The following is a 19,029-nucleotide window of genomic DNA, read 5'->3' as shown; positions in this document are numbered from 1 at the left end:
ACCCTCCTATGCTTTCCTCCTTCTCACTTAGAAACTTCAATCCATTGACCTTTCTACCACTTCTATGTGAATCTCCTCCCATCTTATCACTCTATCAATAGGTATGACATCATGATACATCCTCTCCTCATTGCAATCACTTTCTCTATTGGGCTTTATTACATCCTGGGGTGGGGCGGGTGAGGGTAATACTCATTCATGGGTAAATCCCATTGTCTCTCTATTCCTACACCAAGGCCACAGAGTATTTAGGAGATTATAAAAACAGGCAGACTGGTATCACTTTAAATTTTTAATCTCCACTTTCAAAAAAGTCCTCAATACTTCCCAACGGTTCTGTTTTCCATTTTATTTTTCTCCTGCTCTTTACAGTTTCCACGTAAACTTTTCCCACTCTCTTAAAATATTTCTAAATAATCACTATTGGTATTTGATCCTATTTCCTACCTCAGAGAGAATATTCTACTTCAACAACAAGAATTCGCTTGACTTCCTTCCCCAGGATTTACACTTACTTGCACCCAGAACCACTCTTTTTTATTATAATAGAAGAGGCAAGTAATCCTTTTATCTTTGCTTCGGACTCTTTACATTGTCACCTTTTATGAAACTTATTAATTACCTACTCTGCTTAACTTTCTATCTCATCTTGTCTACTGATTTCTTTCCATTAACTCTAAAGCATGATAAAAAAAAAATAGACAAAACAAAAAGCACACCTTTCTTAATTTGATGTGCCACTTTTTCTCTCCTCCTTTCTGATGTCCAGTTCCCTGAAAGAAATCACAAAATCCAGTTCCTCACTCTCATTCATTTCCTAAACTACAGAAATCTGATTAACACAGCCCCTGCTTCCTTGTTGCAACAAATTTGCTAAAGATCTACTTGTTAAAGTTAATGGTCACTTGTCAGTCTTTGTTTCCATTGAACTAATTTTATTTTAATTATTTACACTGTTGACCACTTCTTAAAATATTCTTCTCTTATCTTCTATGAAACATATTCATCTGATTTTTTTTTCAAACCTCTCCTTCTGTTCTTTCTTAGTCTTCTGTGCAGACTCCTTGGTCTTTTAAGTTTTCTTTCCTGAAATATCATTGTACTCAGGATTGGTATTGAGCAGCTTTTTCCTTCTCTTCTATGGATTTAGAGTCATAAAAAAGGCATTACAATTTTTTGATAACTTCATAAGTTCCCCCAAGTCCTCACTTAATCTTTTCATAATCAGCTTCTTCTTCATGTTAAACAATTTTCTTGCAAAAAAATATGTCAAAAAGTGTACATATAAACATTTAATTTCCTTTTAAAACACTTTTAATGAGTAATGCCAATTGCAATAGCAAACAATGTAAAAATATATCAAATAAAATAAACTTGTTTTGGAATTTTAGTTTTTATTTTTCAGGATAAAATTTTAATTAATCCAGCTTATTAATTAACCCCTTACCCTTAGGTCTCTGGGTGGAAGGCACTATATAGTAGGAATAATCATGGAATCTTGCCCCTTTCCCTGAAAAGTAACTTACCAGATTCCCCCTTCTTTGAGGCATATGCTCAATGTCATTAGGAAGCAAATATTCTCTGTTCCTCTATGTTATAAGTTTTACAGTAGAAGGTCCCCACAGACAAGACTCATGGTTGTCCATCCAGGGCTTTGTATGGAAGAGTCTATTTAACTCAGGGTGATATGTTAGCAAGCTTACTTTCTGATAGACCTAAGCTGATATTCCCTAGCATTAAAATCACTATTTGCCTGATCACTGTGTCTATATCTCAGTTTTTCTTAACACAGATGGGTAGGAAAAATAGAGTTTATTTGTGAGTCCCATGAAACATTAAAATTCCCTTTGAAATTTTTTTCTCCATTCTAAATAAATTTACTCCTTCCAGTACCAAATATATTCAGAAAATGAGTTTTTGCTCTTACTAATCCGTGGATGACCATTCAATCCATACCTAGGCCTCTTTTCCCTTATGCACTCTTGATAAAGGAAAAAAATAGTTGATAATGGCAGTAATAAACTTAATATTCAATTTATAATGCTAAATGCTTTGGTGTTATCTTATCTAAACCTCACAGCATTCCTATGAAACAACCTACTCCCATTTAACCAAGATTTCTAAAGCCTAAAAAAAGTTGCTGAGAGTCACCCAGTGGTAGAGCTGACATTTAAACCAAGATGTAATCCAGAGAACAAATTATGTTGTAACATATTCCTAGAAGAGTTTCTGCATATTCCCTCCAAATTGCCTAACTTTTAATCATGTGAGCAACATGAAACCCAAAGACATTTGAATGTCTTTTCAAATAACTCACAAATCTTTTATTTGGTAACTCCACAAATATTGATTGAGCATGTAAATATTAATTAAATTCTAAAAATAGTTGGTAAATTTGGTTCCTGCCTCAAAGGATCAGGGAGCAAACATATGGTAGGTTGGGGGCATTTGAAGATGTAAAGTAAATATAACTCCACAAACCCTTATCTACAATTATGAAATCACCAAAGCTTTGAAAACTGAAAATTATTAAGTAAGCTGTGGCAATTTGGAACCAACACCATACCTGTATTGGTATGAAGCTACTTAAGACCTTCAATTATTTCTTTTACTGTGACTAATTCATACATGTCATTACATGTACATTAATACGTGATTAGTGGGTGTTATCCCAGATAATATTTGATATATGTACCATTTTACCTTTCCAAAATCCATAAAAGAATAATATGTTTTGAAGCAAATCATGGTCCAAGAGTTTGGGGTAAAAGATTTTTGGCCAATAATTTAAATACTAGTGTTATTGTGGTGGTTGTGCTTTAAAAGTCGTTAGGTATACAAGAGGCAGAGAGAGTCTGATTGTTTAAGGATAAATTTGCCAGGCAACCAAATAGGAGAAGAAAGCTTTGGAGTAGAGGAATCAACCTGGACAAAATCATTAGAAAGGAAAGTGTGGTTTGGGTAAGTGATGTAGGTATGGGAGTGGCAGAAGACTAAGGCTGGACTGACAGTCAGCGGTCAGATTACAAAGATGGTCTGGAATGCCATGCAAAGATTGGCCTTGCCCCAGAAGGCTAAGGGGATACCTGGCAAGGGGACCACACCTATCAGTTTGCCAAGGCATGCTTGGTTTCTTTCTGCTGCTCTGGTAATACTGTTAACACACCCTTTCACTCTCAAAAATGACCAAATGATAAGAAAGAGAATTGAATTTTAGAAAGAAAACTGTCAATGTTGAGGAAAATGGAAATAGGGTCAGAGATTTTCACGGCCTCTTTCTTCAGATGAGAACAATCTTATGAATTTCATAGCCCATCTCATAGGAACAGTGGTATGAAGAAATTTCATAAAATCCTTGAGTGTAGAATGTAAAGGAGTGGTGATGTATGTCCACATTTTTTTGTTGTTGTTTTACATGGGCAGCCACCAGGCAACAAACCCAGGTCTCCGGCACGGCAGGCGAGAACGCTGCCTGCTGAGCCACTGTGGTCCGCCCTGCCCACCTTTTTAAGGGTGAACTAACTACATAAACTGTTTGGAATTCTTCTGCATGGGTGATTGTTTCTTTTACACCATTTATTTATTTATCTACTCTAATTTTTTTTTTGCTGTATTTCTTTGTATCATTTGAAGTAATGAGCAAATAGTAATTTGTAATTACTTTTAAATAATATTTTAAAGAAAACTAGATAACAAATTATTAACTAATTTAGGACTTAAGAAAGGAGCATACAAGATTATCAGAAAGGGTCTATGAAGTTTGAAAATGTAGGTAATTAGGGTGTCCATCCTCTATTGGTAATATGTCATTCTCATCTAGACTGTAGAAAGTAGTTTATACCAATAGTCAGCATTATTCCAAGCTTAGAGAATAAGACGTTTGCAACTTCAGATCAAAGATGAGTCAAACAGAAGCATTTCCTGTTGTGTGGAATTTCAGAATTTCATAAGCTTCATGGCAGATCGCCAACTTTCATTCTGAAAATCTTGGACCCCTTGTTGTATATTGAAAATGATAGGCATATGCTTTTCCTGAATTTAGTTTGGAAATTTTTCCTGGGATGGAATTTTTCAAATATCCTCTTTCAGAATTCCCAAACATAATCATCTTTTCTCCCTGTAAAAGATTATTTAAAAGTCCATTTTCAAAACTATAAATCAAGAAACTGCTATTATATAATGATAGCAGAAAATTATATTGCTATTTCTGCCCTCTTGTGAACAATATTAATGTATGACCATGTCTTTATGTTGTAATTTTTTTTTCAGATATTTCAGTCAGCCTGTTAGCAGTCGTTGTCAGCTTTTGTGGCCTGGCTCTTTTGGTTGTCTCACTTTTTGTCTTCTGGAAGCTGTGCTGGCCTTGCTGGAAAAGCAAACCCATGACTTCAAATGTCAGTACCCTTCCACAGAGCATTTCAAATGCTCCTACTGAAGTTTTTGAGACTGAAGAGAAAAAGGAGGTTAAAGAAAATGGAAAGCCAGCACTAAAAGTTATTGAGCCTGCAATAAAAATCAGCCACACTTCCCCTGATATCCCAGCAGAAGTTCAAACTGCTTTAAAGGAGCATTTAATTAAACATGCACGTGTGCAAAGACAAACTACTGACCCTACATCTTCATCTCGGTAAGGAATGATCTACTGTATAAAATTGTGTGTGTGTGCGCATGTGTGTGTAGTGTGATTTCATAAGGGAGAAAAACTTAAGTGAAAAAGAAGAAAAGAGAACAGGAGAATAGAGAAGGGCATCAGAAATAGATAAATCAATAAGAAGGAAAAGTTAGGACAGAATTGAATAATAAACATAGAATATTATCATTTATTCACCCATTCCCTTGCAATATTATTGGTTGATGTTTGCAAGCTGCTGGAATGTGATGTACCAGATATGGAACAGCTTTAAAAAGGGGGGAATTTATCAAGATGCAAGTTTAGAGTTCTAATTTGAAAATATCCAAATTAAGGCAAGGTTATAAAAATATCCAATTAAGGCATCCAGGGAAAGATATCTTGGTTCAAGAAAGCCGATGATGTTCAGGGTTCTCTCTCAATGGGGAAGGCACTTGGTAACATCTGCCAGCTTTCTCTCCATGCTTCTTCAATGGCTTCCTCAGGGACATTTTCTTTATGCATCTACAAAGGTCTCTGGCTGTGTGGATTCTGTTGGCTCTGGTGGCTCTATCTGCTCTTTCCAAAATGGTTCCCTCTTAAAGAGCTCCAGTAAGCAACCCCACCTTGAATGGGTGGAGACACATCTCCATGGGAACCATCTAATCAAATGTTACCACCCACAACTGGGTGGGTCACATCTCCATGGAAACAATAAAAAAGATCCCACCCAATAATATTGAATGAGAATTAAAGACATGGCTTTTCTGGGGTACATAGCAGATTCAAACTGGCACAGTTGATTAGCTGCCAAGTAAAGTCTTTCAATTCAGTTTTATTCAATCAATAAACACTTAAGAGAGTGTCTATGTGCAGTACCTACCATGGGAGCCCAAAACTGTCAGGAATCATCTAGAAGTTCACAGTCACAATGGAGTGAAGGAGACTAAGGTTTAATCTACAATTATCTAGTACCTAAACCATAAACATTGAACTTCTGGGAAACAGACATTGCATTGCTTATTTGAATTTATATAGAGCAAACTCTTACACTGGACAGAGTGTAATCAATTCCATAAAAGCCAAAATATCATGAGCATAACATGGAGTGTACACAAAGAAAGAAGGAAACGGAAGACCTCTCAAGGAGAACACCTTTCAACTTAGCCTACAAAAATTAACAGAAGTTTTGTTTGAATGAAAAGTGTTTGTCATAGTATATTTCAAGTTGCATTAACTTTAAAGGAAAATGAGATTCTCGTGAGCAGACATTCTTTCTACTAAGTATGGTCTTCAGTTCTTACAACAAAAAACATGATACTATAGTTTTTCTCTGGTTTCCAGAAGTTAAAACTTATTTTCTAGGACAGGGTAAAATCAAACAAATGGGGAGATACTGCTATTTCCTACTGTCTAAAATACTTCCTAATCTTACCTTTCTATCTCCTTAAACCTGAATAAGGTGCATCCATGCTATCTGAAATGGCATATTTTTTTGGGTTTAGAAATCTATCAAATTGAAAAACTGAACATGGGTCATGCTTCCTAACTAGGATTGCAAATACATTCAACATATCTTTTGTTTAAATAAAAAAGGACTGTGTTTATAAATAAATCCATTTCTTGCTGAAATATATTCCAGAGAGATAAACAAGAAGCTATTAATAATTATTAACTTGGGAACAGAGGATGGGTAGGGGTGTCTTTTCCATTTTACACTATTCTGTACTATTTAAATTTTATAACCAAGGCATGCCAAACATTTATTTATTATTTTTACAATTTTCCCTGAGCATTTGAGGGCATTTAAAATTTTTTATTATTATTTTTTATGTAAAGTCACACGATAAATGTCAATTTATTATAGATTAAGAATATGAACTACAAAAGTAATTATCCTATATACTTTTTAAACATATTAGAGAAATGGAAAATTGCCTTTTGGGGAGGACTTACTTTTCTCCAAAATATTTTTCTGTCATAGAATATATACATATGTATGTATGTATGTACTATTTATATATTTATTATGTATTTATGTATATATATATATATATTATTTATTATTATGTATGATGTCCACCTAATTAGGACATTACAGTTCTAGTTTGCTGCTGGGACAAAGTATATCTCCGAAATATTTTGTGTTGAATGTAAAGAGACAGCTTATCTGATTATCCCTAACTAGGGGAAAATGAAAGAATACATACTGAAATCACATTGGTGAATTTCATGGCTTTATATGCTGAACTGGTTTCTGGAAATAATATATACTAGAAATGAAGATACATCACTATATCCCTGGATCACTCACTTACTATGTGAAATTGAATAAGTCAGAAAAACCTTTTTGTCTTAATCTTACAAAACACAAAAATTGAATTGTAAATATTTGACACTTTCTAAGAAAAAATGCAATACTAATTCATAATTTTGCTAGAAATTTGATATGATTTTAGCTGCCTCTTTGAATTTCCTTGCCCATATGGGTGACTGGGGAAGGAGGAAGAAAAGTATTATTTTTGAGCCCTTGCAATGTAGTCACCATGCCAGGCACCCTTCCTGCTAATCCTCTGCCAACCTGGATAAAGTATTACTATCTCCATTACAGTGAATTAATTGAAACCCAGAGAGAATGTGAAGTTTGCCTAAATTCATGCAATTGGCAAGAGTTAGGATTCACATTTATCCAGATTGGTGGAACACATTTTAAGCACTAAAGTCCATGGGATGTAGTTTTTATGTAATTAAAGATGCTGGTTACAAAATCTGGTGAGTATAGGTATTTTGAAAGTCAGAAGGTGGAGCATCTTCTTGCTCATTCTGCTCAATCAGTGTCTGGAATTGTCTGTGCTATTGCCATGATTTCAATCTGATCGGTCTTGGGATGCATTCCTGACAGAAACCTGATTATTTCTAGTTCTCAAGAACTGTCTTCTACATTAATTACTTCATCATACTAGAACTTACCTTTATATGGAGAAGAAGAGGAAATTGCTGAGTTCATTACACAGTTCACTGGACACAAAGATCCAGGCACATTATTATAAATCAGATTATTCTGCTCAAATGCCAACTTCTCACTGCGATGTAGCAAAATGAAACCTACATATACATTGAATTTAACTTTGATTCTTGAATTCCTCACCTAATTAGGACATAACAGTTCTAGTTTGCTGCTGGGACTGCCTTTTATTTGGCTTAGACAGTAGATGACAATTCACATCATACTCTTTCAATTTTTATTTGTCTCTATATTTAAATAACATCCTAAGGTCCAGGAGTTAACTGCATTGCTAGAGACCCACTGTATTTCTTGGGTTTTCATCTCCTTTTTCAAAGACCTGGATATCTGACACCACCAACCTGCAAGGCAATCAAATGCTCCAGCTGGCATTTGTGTTTCTTCTTTACTAACACTCTTCTGTCATCCATCTTGATTGACTGTTCATTTATCAGATATTTAACAGTTATTTAACAGAGATTTACTTCCAGATACAGTCACATATTCTTCTCCCTGTGTTCACACTGTGAACTTTAGGTATCTGTAAAAAAATTTACAATATAATGCATAGGCATGGAATATCAACTTCAAGATATGGAATCGTATGTGCCAAATATTAGTGAGAATGTAGAATTCAGACAATAGAGAAATTATTTCCAGCTGAGGCTGAAGAAAACTAGGAATCCACTTAAAATGGCAATTGGAAGAAGGTATACATCCAGCTGGAAACATTTTTTGTAAAAATCATAGAACAGGAAGCCCTGAAAAGCTGCCTTGATGAGAAAATAAAGTTTAGATTAGGAATAATGGAAGATAAATTCAGCTGGAATTAAATTATAGCAAGACCTTGAAATCTTGGTCAAGATGTTCGGAGTCTGTCCTGTCATAAATACTAGCAGCAGAATAGCCCCATGGATAAGAGTTGTGCTTTGGGATATTTGGCAACAGTTTGTAGGACATTGTAGGGGAAGAAATCTATTTTGAAGTGAATAAAAGTTCAGGCATAATAAAAGTCAGGAGTAGCAAAAAACAAAAACCAAACCTGAAAAAATTGTAAAAGATGAATCTAAGATCCCTTACAAAAAAAATTAAGTGACACTTGAATCATTTCAAATCTTTTAAAAGCCTAGTAGGCTATTGCCAAGCTACCTTTAGAGCAGTTTGGTCCAATGTTCTCCTGAACATATGACTCTATGTTGTAGGTGAACTAGGAAACACATCTTACTCTGGGTGCTTTCCTGCCCCTGAGCTTGTTCGTCGTGCTTCCTGTATGTGAAGGACTCTAATCCGCCTTTTTCACCAGTTGAAATTCTACCTCAAATTGTCCAAGACCTGTCTTACTCCAGAAAGCACAGTCCCTTCTTTCATTTGAACTCCTGTGCCTTTGAATTTATTTGGGATGTCTCATGCCTTCTAATGTAGTTATTGCTTATTGCAAGCTTTCTTAAGGCAGAAAATCTGCTGTACTCTCTTCTGTATTGCTCTTGACATCTAGACGAAAACACTGTAGGAACTTAGGGAGTATTTGTTAAATTCAAGAAAATCAATAAATGAAGTCCCTGGCCTTATCTTATCTCTCCAAATGGATCTGTCATCTTTTTCCACTAAAAGGGTGGAAAACACTAAAAGGTGTTTTCCTCACTCAATCTCAGCTCTGCCTTTTGAACGTGCTGCTCCCAGTCTAGAATGATGACCTCTTTCTCACCTACTATAAGAGCTTTAAGAAAAATGAATCTGGGAGTCTATATCCTCTGCCTAATTATAAGCTATCATCCTATATTGCTTAATTATTTATGTCTTAATATTGAGCTCCAGCTGTCTGCCAAACTAGATGGCAAGTTCTCGGAGAAGGACTGTGTTACCTGCTTTCATGTCCTCCTAATTTCCAGCCTTGTGTAGGTGCAGAATAAGCCTCAAGTGAATACTTGTGATTGACTGATCAGCTATCCACTTCACTTTGCTCCTTTATAGACAGCATCAGGTGGTGAGAGTCATTGTGCTCATGTTAGAAAGAGGCTAATGATGGTATACTCCCAGGGATGAGTACAAGGACCAATTTGCTGTTCATTCATTAGTTCTATAAAGATGAGGTGAATAGTAAGTGGCAAAATAATTTGTTGAGGGTTGAGGAAACTTATAGGTTGGCCACTGTTGGAGAGGATTCTAAGTACCTACTGAAAAATAAGTAATTATGAAACATAATAGCAAATCTAATTGAACATGAACAAAAGCAAGAAAATGTACATAAGAATAAATCACTGACTCATATGTGCTGATGGATTTAGAATTAGCCAAGGTTGCATAGAAAAGTAAATCCTAAAGTCATTACATGCAATGTCAAAAAGAATACTCTCTGCATATAATTATAAGGGAAATGAAGAATTACTTAAAATATGTAACACTGAATTGCATATTTTCTCTTGCTGCAAGAGTTTTTTAAACTAAATTCTTCTCAAAAGATGGCAAAAAATTGAAATAATCCATTCTAGGACACTGAGAGTAATCAAAAATAAGATGATTTCACTATGCATAGAGAGGATTTAAAAGATACATAACTAGTTAGAATATTAAGAAATAATACTTATCCAAAACAATGGAAGGAGCTGAGATCTAACTCCTTGAAATAAAAGTTCATAAAACATGCTTTGAAAGTGCTTGAGGTGGCTAAATGATCCTCTTTAAGAAACCTGTGTTTGGTGTAAACACATTTCTTTTCTGAAATGAGATGGCTCTTTGAACCAAGGTCAGAGACAAACACCCTACAAAATCAATTCAAATTCAGAGAGTTTGTTTTTCTGACACTGCTATATATTATCTTCTGTCTACCAGCAGTAATTAGAAATTGATTGGGCCTCCCTTATTTATAATATACATAATACTGGGAAAGTTTATTAGTCACAGGAATCTTAGGCTAAATTATTTTCATAGCAATTCCAGCAGCTATATCCTGAATCCCACCTTTTTTTTATGAAATGCATAAAAGGGTGAATAACATTTAGTAGTGGCTGTATGCTCCAGGAAGTGTGGAGGTACAGAAGGGTCTCCCAAGGTAGTAGGTGAACTTGTTGGAGGACTATGGTTATTTTTCTCCAAAATCTAGTTGAGTCAAAAAAGGAAGGCTAGGGGTGACAATCAAAGAAGGTGGGATTATGAAAAACATCAATATACTTCGAACTGAGTAAAAGCCTAAAATGGTGCAAGAGCATAGAAATTTATGGAGCCAGAAGACAATGGACCTCCTAGGATCCATAATTACTAAAAAATACATTGGTCCAAAATACTAAAATTTTGCATTTTGACCAATTGTTACTGAGAGAGATTTTTTTTTTCTCTTGGAACCTTCATTCTGTGTTTCTTCCTTTTTTGCAATATTAAGTGTTATGCTCTCAGAAAATTATTTTAAATTAAAATCTAGCATGAAATATTTCCAACCTAATTTTCCAAATACATTATTTTAAATATATGCTACCTCAAAAGCAATTGCTTATCATCCCTTATTGTAATTTTTTTCAAATTTTTTAATATGGAGAAAGGTTGAGGCCAAATATTTTCAGAATACCTGAACATCTATTTCATTAATTATCATTAAAGAACAAATTGCTTCCAAATTTTTTAATAGAATAAAGGTAACAGGTGAATTTTAACCACTATATTACTCAATTAAGATGACAACCAGTTGTTTTTCCAAATAGCTTTTATTATTATTGGGCTGTCATTTAGTCATGTGGCTAAATTTTTCAGGGAATGTGTTTAATTTATATATTTATTCTGCAGTATTTTTGAGCAACTTTTATGTGTCATTTTTGTAGATAATTGGTACACATCAGGGAACAAAACTGTCAAAAATCCCAACTCCTATTTCTATGGAGAGGGACGCGACAACATAAGTAAATTATATGATATATTAGAAGGTAATACATTTTCCAAAATAATAGGGCAAAAATAAAGGAATTGGGGGACTTGAAGGCATGGGTATTACAGTTTTAAATATGGAGGTTATGATAAAACTCTCTGACAGGTAACCTTTGAGCAAAGACTTAAGACAGGTAGAAGAGTGAGCCATGTGGGATGTTGGAGAGAGCCTTCCATACCGAAAAAACATCCACTGAGATAGCCTTGAGGCTACAGGCTGCCTTGTGTGTTCCAGCCACAGCAAAGAGGCCAGTGTGGCTGCCAAACAGAGGATGCAAAGTGGAGAACAGTAGGAGAGAAATAAAGAAGTAGCAGGAACCACACCATGTTTGACCTTTATCCTTAGTAAGATGGGAAGCCACGGGAAGGTTTTAAAGCACAGTAGGGGCATGATCTGACTTTGAGTTTTGAAAGGATTACTCTTGACTGCTTATTTAGAATAGACAACAAGGAAGACACAAAGATGGAAGATAAAAGCCCACAAAGGTGGCTATAAACCAAGCCAAGATGATGCTGATGTAAATCAGGTTGAGAATCCTGGATAGATTCAGAATATTATTTGAAGGAAGAACAAATAGAAATTTCTAACTCATCAGCAGGACCCATGAGTAAAAAAGCGGAGCAAAGTGTGACTCCAAGAGTTTTGCCTGAAAATCTGGAAAAATGATGTTTAGATAGTAAAGTGAGTGAGTTTAGATAGTAAGAGTAAGTGAGTATTCTTATATAGTAAGAATGGAGTGAGTGTGAGAGGCAAGAAAAGGGATTCTGGACCTGTCAAGTTTGAGAATTCTATTAAAAATCTAAGGGGAGAAGTTGAGTAGGCAACTGAATAATGACTCTTGAATTCCGAAGAGAATTTGAGGGACATATGTCAATGTGGGGTCCTCAATGTAGAGATGATGTCTAACACCAGAAGATGCTATCATCAAAAAACTGAATATAGATAGAAAAGAGAAGACCAAAGTCAAGAACCTGAAGTACTCCATTATTAAGGCATCAGCAATAGAAAAGTATACTGGATAAAATAGGAGGAAAATCAGTAGAGTATAACCCAGATACCAAACAGAGAGAGTATGTTAACAACCACGCGTGATTAACAGTAAAGTGACTCTGATAGGTCAGGTGGGATGAAGAGCAAGCATTAACCCATGAGCTTAGTACTATAGGGGAGATGTTGACATTTTCAAGAGTACTTCTGGTAAAGTTAGGCATGCGAAAAGTTAATTAGAGTAGGATTAAGTACAATGGGAGGAGAGAAATTGGACAGTGATTAGAGTCAACTCTTTCAAGTAGTTTTGCTGCAAGCATGATACAGAAACCGAACAGTATTGAGAAAGGAAGTAGGATGAATAAAAGTTTCTCTTAAGATTGGAAAAATAAAAGTATCTCTTATGCTAATGGTAGTACTCCAGGAGAGAGGAAAAATTAATAAGGCAGGAGAGAGGAGAATTTCTAAAGGTGTTATGAGAGAAGATGGGATTTAGTTTACAAGTGAAGGGATTGGATTCACATGGGAACATAGGGAGTTAATGTAATATCAGGCAGGAAGGTAAAATATATGGGCACAGATGCTCATAAGTGGGTTGATGAGGTCTAGGAGTCTGGAAATGTTTTTGTTTTTCGCTTCAATTTTCTCAGTGGAATGGGAAGTAAAGTCATTAAATGAGACTGAGAATGGGAAAGAAAATGATGAAATTTGAAGAAAGAGGAGGTAGGAAAAAGTCTTCTTGGGAATCTAGGGAATTGACAGGGAGAATGGATTGCAGTATAATCCTTCAGGCACTCATGACAAAGGTGATCAGGGATTTAAAGTACAAGCGTGAGAACTGTTTTATGTTTTTCTCCAGTCATATCTCCTTGCACATGTACAAGCATAGGGAAGATTGAGAGTTGAATTCAAACAAGGCTGTAGGTTTGCCCTACAAATATAAAGGTAGATAGCAAAAAGGGGAGTATGGATATATGCATGAGAGTGACTCTAATGATTGACTAGGGACTTTGAACAGGGTAAGGAAGGAAAAAATAAGATCAAGGAATTGGGAGTTATGAAACAGTGAAACAGTGATGGAATCAATGGATTCTCAAAGATTTGATGAGTTAAAAAGGTTGTCTACATTGAGGGATAAGAAGGTATTGAGCTATAAAGATAGGAAGTTTTGGGCAGGCCACCGTGGCTCAGCAGGTAGAGTTCTCGCTTGCCATGCTGGAGACCCGAGTTTGATTCCTGGTGCCTGCCCATGCTAAAATAAAAAATAATAATAATTAAAAAAAGATAGGAAGTTTTTATCCATGCATGAAATTGGGGTTGTGGAGAGTTTGTAGTTAATGATAATGACAGTCTGGCTATGCTCATAGGAGTGAGTGACTGAGGTGGGTTGAGATCAGTATCAAGGGAGAAGAAAAGTCCAAGGAACACAGAGGCCAACTAGTTAGAAGAAACATGCATCGCCAAAATCTGTGCCAGTCAGTGAACCAGGGAACTATAATAATGAAGCAATTGAAAAGAGTGCTTTGGGTAATCAATAGATGGCAAAAAATAAGTAATAGTAGGGATATAATCTGTTGAAATGAGCATCAGAGCTGGGCATAGTAGTTTAAGAGAGATGGAAGGAAAATACTCTGAAGATGATAAATGTGGCATAAGAGAAATGGACAACTCTATCCCCAGGCTCAGTGGACAAGGGCTGTGGGGGAAATATCTGCCACCATGTGAGAGGGCCAGGGAGGAAGCATTGTCCATAGGGAAGAGCAAGATTCCCACCAAGCAATAAGGCAAGAGAAACATTCAAAGAGTGAATTATTTAAAAACTCTATGGTAGTATTTTTATACAGGTTAGTTTCCCTTCAGATTCTCAGTGGCTTGCATGGTATATGCTCAGTTATGTGTGTTTCAGTGAATCAGTCCTGTCATATGTTCAAATTGAAGGGAGGAAATTAAGAAACAAAGGATGAAAATGAAAACTTAGTTGATTAGAAATTTGATTTTGCCTTACTATTTTGAGCCTCCTTGTTTATAAAACGGGTTATGATTTTTTAATTGATAATGACAATTCCCAATGCAGATTTCAATATTAAAACAAGGAGAAATGAATCTCCTTTAAATATACTTAATAAATAATTGCAGCTAAATTTTTTTTGCTTTTCTTCTCTGTGATTTATCAAACAATATAATATCAAAGACAAACTTAATAGATGGTAAATGCACCACAAATAAAAGTGGGTAGATATCGATTTCCTACTTAAGGAGAAGAATTGTTGGGTGCTGAAAAGTGATTCAGTAAGAAGCTCCTTGCTGTCCAGGGCAGTGGTCCTGGCCAAGCCCACACAGGAATGGCTTTGCACTATCTGCATGTCCTCAAATAAGAAACCTATGTTCAATTGTTAGTTAGGACTAGATAGCTCATTAGAGGTTTGCATTTCAGCTCCTTCCATCCCGAATTTCTAACAATAATAACTATTATCTGTATGAAAATATTTTTTCAAAACCATCTTATCTTTGATAACTCATTTAATCATCACAAATGCTGTGAGGAAGTGAAAGCTCAAGCAAATTACCTGGCTTGCCTGTTTAGTTCCCTTTACTACATAGGGAGTAACTGCAGGCTGATTCCGGTCCAGCAATATTTCTACCACATCTCAGTGTAGTGATCTTTCAAACTCTTTGTTCTGAGTAGTGGGAAAAGAAATTTTTGACTTGTTTCCAGGACCCTATCCCCATATCAACAGGAGAAGGTTGTGTTTACATATTTAACTTCTTGTCTCAGATTTTGTTTGAAGGAGAAAAGCCATTGATAATAAATATTGGGAAATGACGGTCTTAAGATGTTATATTCCTGTGGCACCAAATAATATTGATTATATCCTGCCATCCTCAGATATTTCCAACGAGGAAGTGAGAGAAAGTTTTCCTTCTGCATTTGGATGGTTGCGTGAATAATACCTGCTAGGTTTGAGGGGTAAGAATGGGATAGTAATAGTCAAATGGATGGATATTTTCTTGAGACTAAATAGCCACTTACCACTGACATTCCAAAAAAAAAAGAAAGAAAACCAAGAAGAATACGATCTGTGTTGTCATGGCAATAGTGTAACTTTGTAATAATTAAAGCTTCACTTAACTGACTAGCTAAACTGTGACTTAGAATATGCACTATTTACCCTATAATTAGGGCACTGGCTTACTAGAACAAAAACGTTACTACTCTTTGATTTTTGTTAGAAGGGGTTTTGCAGATGCGCAATTATGTTTAGAGGCTTAAAGAAGGAATTACTGATTTTGGAGAAGAGGATAGAAGATTAAAGTTTTATTATATTGAGAAGTCTGAATCTTTTATATGTATGGAATAAATCTGTGAAAAATAAGAGGTCAAATTCTTTGGGGTTTTGCTCACAACAATCAATAGCAATAATAAGCTTGTTGCATAAATGAAAATGATTTTGGAAGACATATTAGATTTATTTAATAAAATATGCTAAATCTTTTAGAAACATTGAATATTCAGATTAAATTTTACTAGACCCCTTTAATGCCCACAATATATACAGGCTGTATGCCTTTCTTTATTCTTCTCATTTAATAAATACTCCTTGACCTTTGCCCCACACCAGTTTAAAGTCCTGATATTGTATATCTGAATGGTTACAAAATTACTTGTTTGAATAGTTTCAAAGTCTAAATGCATTTACTAGTATGCCTAAGGCATTAAAATGGAATAGATCTGACGAAACAGATCACCTCAAGATTTGAATTAGTAAAGACTTTTATGTGTGTAGTCAGATAAAGAAACTGAAATATTAATCTTAAAGTCAGTGTATTTTTAATTTGGAACTAATTCTATCACCCACTTCAAATATAAAGTAGCATCAGTGTGTTTCTTCTTTTTTTTAGGAATAGAATTTGTTATTAAAATCAAATTTTAAATATTTTAAAATATGTGCTATTGCATAAAATATCCTACAAATTTCACTTTATTTACTATACTCAAAATATATGTTTTCTTACAAAATACACCATAACTTTAGACTTGATAAGGTTTTTTATACATAATTTCAGATCATAATTTTACTTACAAATTAAGTAACGCGCTCTCTTTCAATTCTTGGTAACTAGCCAAAGAAGATTAAAACATCTCTAAAACCATTTCTTTTAAGCCATTGCAACCAAGTAAAATTTGTATCCTAAAGGATTACACAATTATGATATATATATAATATTTAAGTGGAATGTATTATATAAACAGCATGTATATATTATATTTTTAAATGTTACTTACTTAGAATGATTAATTTTGGCAATAATTTAATCAAAGGGTGTGGCCACCGATATGCCTGGTTAACAGAGTAAAGGCTGTGTCCACTAGAACCAGGATACCTTTGTCAAATTTCAATTTTAGCACCTGTCCAGCTGTATGACTGTTTAAGTTACTTACCTCTCTGTGACTTGGTGTAGTTCTCACTTATTTATATAGTTCTCACCTATAAAACTGCCTCAGAACATCTATAAAATGGGGAGCCTAGTGACACACAACTTATTGGGTGAGCTAATAAAGTGTTTCTGTCTGTACCTGCCGCATACTAAGCATTCAATACGTTAACCTTTATTGGGAAAATCTGAAGAGCTAGGTCTCACTTTAAGTTTTTATTGTGAGCATTTTATAGTGTGTATTTCTTTATTCTTGCCTTTATTCTCTTTTTATTTTATCCCAAATCATCTTTGGATATTATCTTTCTCCTATTTGAATTCGTGATATTCTTTCATAGTAATCTGATGTTTGAATATCATTTTTTCTCTCTTTTCCTTTCTTCCATATAATTCTCTATGACAGTACACTAAAGGCCTCTCATAATTGAGAAGCCCATCATCCCAAAATGCTGTAATGCATTTTCATCTTGTGACACTGTTCCCCCACTCCACCAGTTTCAATCTTTACCTCAATTTGCAATATATGTTCTTAATTTCAGTTCCTTTTAAAATCTTTGAGAAGTCGATGAATAATACAGTAAAAGGCAAAGAGTTTCTGATACTTACACAGCCCATTTTGGTTTGTTTTCCTTATTTGGCTGAAAAGGACTTTATATTGGGAAAGGTTAAATTAATTTCAGTACAGATTTCAGCAGTTTTTATGGTATTGTTTAACTGATTGCTTGGTATTTCAGTCCAGTTACAGAAAATAACCTAACTGCAAGTAAGAGAGTGAGTTTGGCAACACCTCAGATTATAATTTTGATTTTGATGGATTCCATTTCATCAATGAACTTAATAATGGTATTTTAGTTAAGCCCATAAAATTATCAAAGAACCAATGAATTACAGAGAATATAAGAAATTTAGGGTGAGAAAACTCTCAGCAGTCCAATATCTCACTTGAGGGAGAAATTTTCTTCATCTATTCTCTTTCTACCCTTCAAGCCTTAGGAAGCTCAAGAATCTCACTTCTGCATATTCACTAATTTTTAAATCCTCTTAAAGAAATCATCTTCATGTGTGCATCAATGAATCAAGTATTCATTAAGCAATGTCCTCAGTAATGCTTAGGGGCTTGACTGAATTGCAATGGGAATGGAGCTGAATGGATAACTATGAGATGTTTCAAAGGAATAGTCACAGGATTTAGAAAATTGACTAAATCCACTAAAGAAGAAAAGGTGATTTGAAGCTTCCTAGAGATTTCTAAGCATGAATGACTGATAAAAATGTTACAACTACTGTCAGAGCTTGCAGGAGAGAGACTGATTTGAGAACAGAAGGGGTGAAATTAGTACATTCTCTTAAACATCTTCCTTAGAGATTTAGTGATATGAAACTAGAAGTTTATATATCTGGGATATATCCAGGGAATCATCAGCTTCAATATTATAATTATAGTCCAGAACTGATAGTCTGGTTGAGAAACTAAGGTGAGAAAACAACAGAGGACCTGGAACCAAGCCTTGAGAAGATGTATAGGATTAGAGATAAGTCATCTGTCACATGTCAGAAATCATGGAGGATATACAGAAGCAGATCTTAATACAAGTGACATTTACAGTACATTACCAATCTCATGTATTTAATGCTCTGAAAATGTTGACTCAGTGAACAGAAACAGTGACTATAAGAAGATAAATTTGAATTGAGAAATTCTATTATGGTGGCCCCAATTTTGGAATTTTACATTTCTTGTTCTTAGAGTTTATAAAGCCCACTCCGTGTTGAAAAAAGGAAAATATACTCATTCTGGCTGTCACAGCAATGCATTGTTTTTAAAAGTAAATATTCATTTAATTATCTGAAGTGTTAGACATAATTAACACATTATAATAATTGGGGGACTTATAGTATATTTTAATTTTGATACTGAAATGTGAAATTCATAAGACCTCTGCAATGTCATAAGACCCAAATATCCTGATGAAAAGCAACCATCTATTTGAATGCTTTTGTATACATAAGGCTTCTATCTAAATCTATCCAGATAAATGATATCAATCATAGTATTTTGTGAAATATTGAACTTTGTTAGTG

The 19,029-nt window shown here is 34.7% G+C and overlaps 1 protein-coding gene across 1 annotated transcript in view; it reads left to right on the top strand.

The window, feature by feature from the left end:
* Positions 1–19,029, top strand: part of SYT10 (synaptotagmin 10) — a 59,149-nt gene that overhangs the window by 8,716 nt on the left and 31,404 nt on the right. Inside the window, exon 2 of the mRNA XM_077167953.1 lies at positions 4,270–4,627. Within this exon, the coding sequence (XP_077024068.1) occupies positions 4,270–4,627 (358 nt within the window). The remainder of the gene's footprint in view (positions 1–4,269; positions 4,628–19,029) is intronic.

Source organism: Tamandua tetradactyla, chromosome 7 (genome assembly GCF_023851605.1).
Source record: "Tamandua tetradactyla isolate mTamTet1 chromosome 7, mTamTet1.pri, whole genome shotgun sequence".
In the NCBI taxonomy this organism is placed as follows: Eukaryota; Metazoa; Chordata; class Mammalia; order Pilosa; family Myrmecophagidae; genus Tamandua; species Tamandua tetradactyla.
Note: the sequence above shows the minus strand (reverse complement) of the source record. Positions and strands in the feature narration are given on the sequence as shown.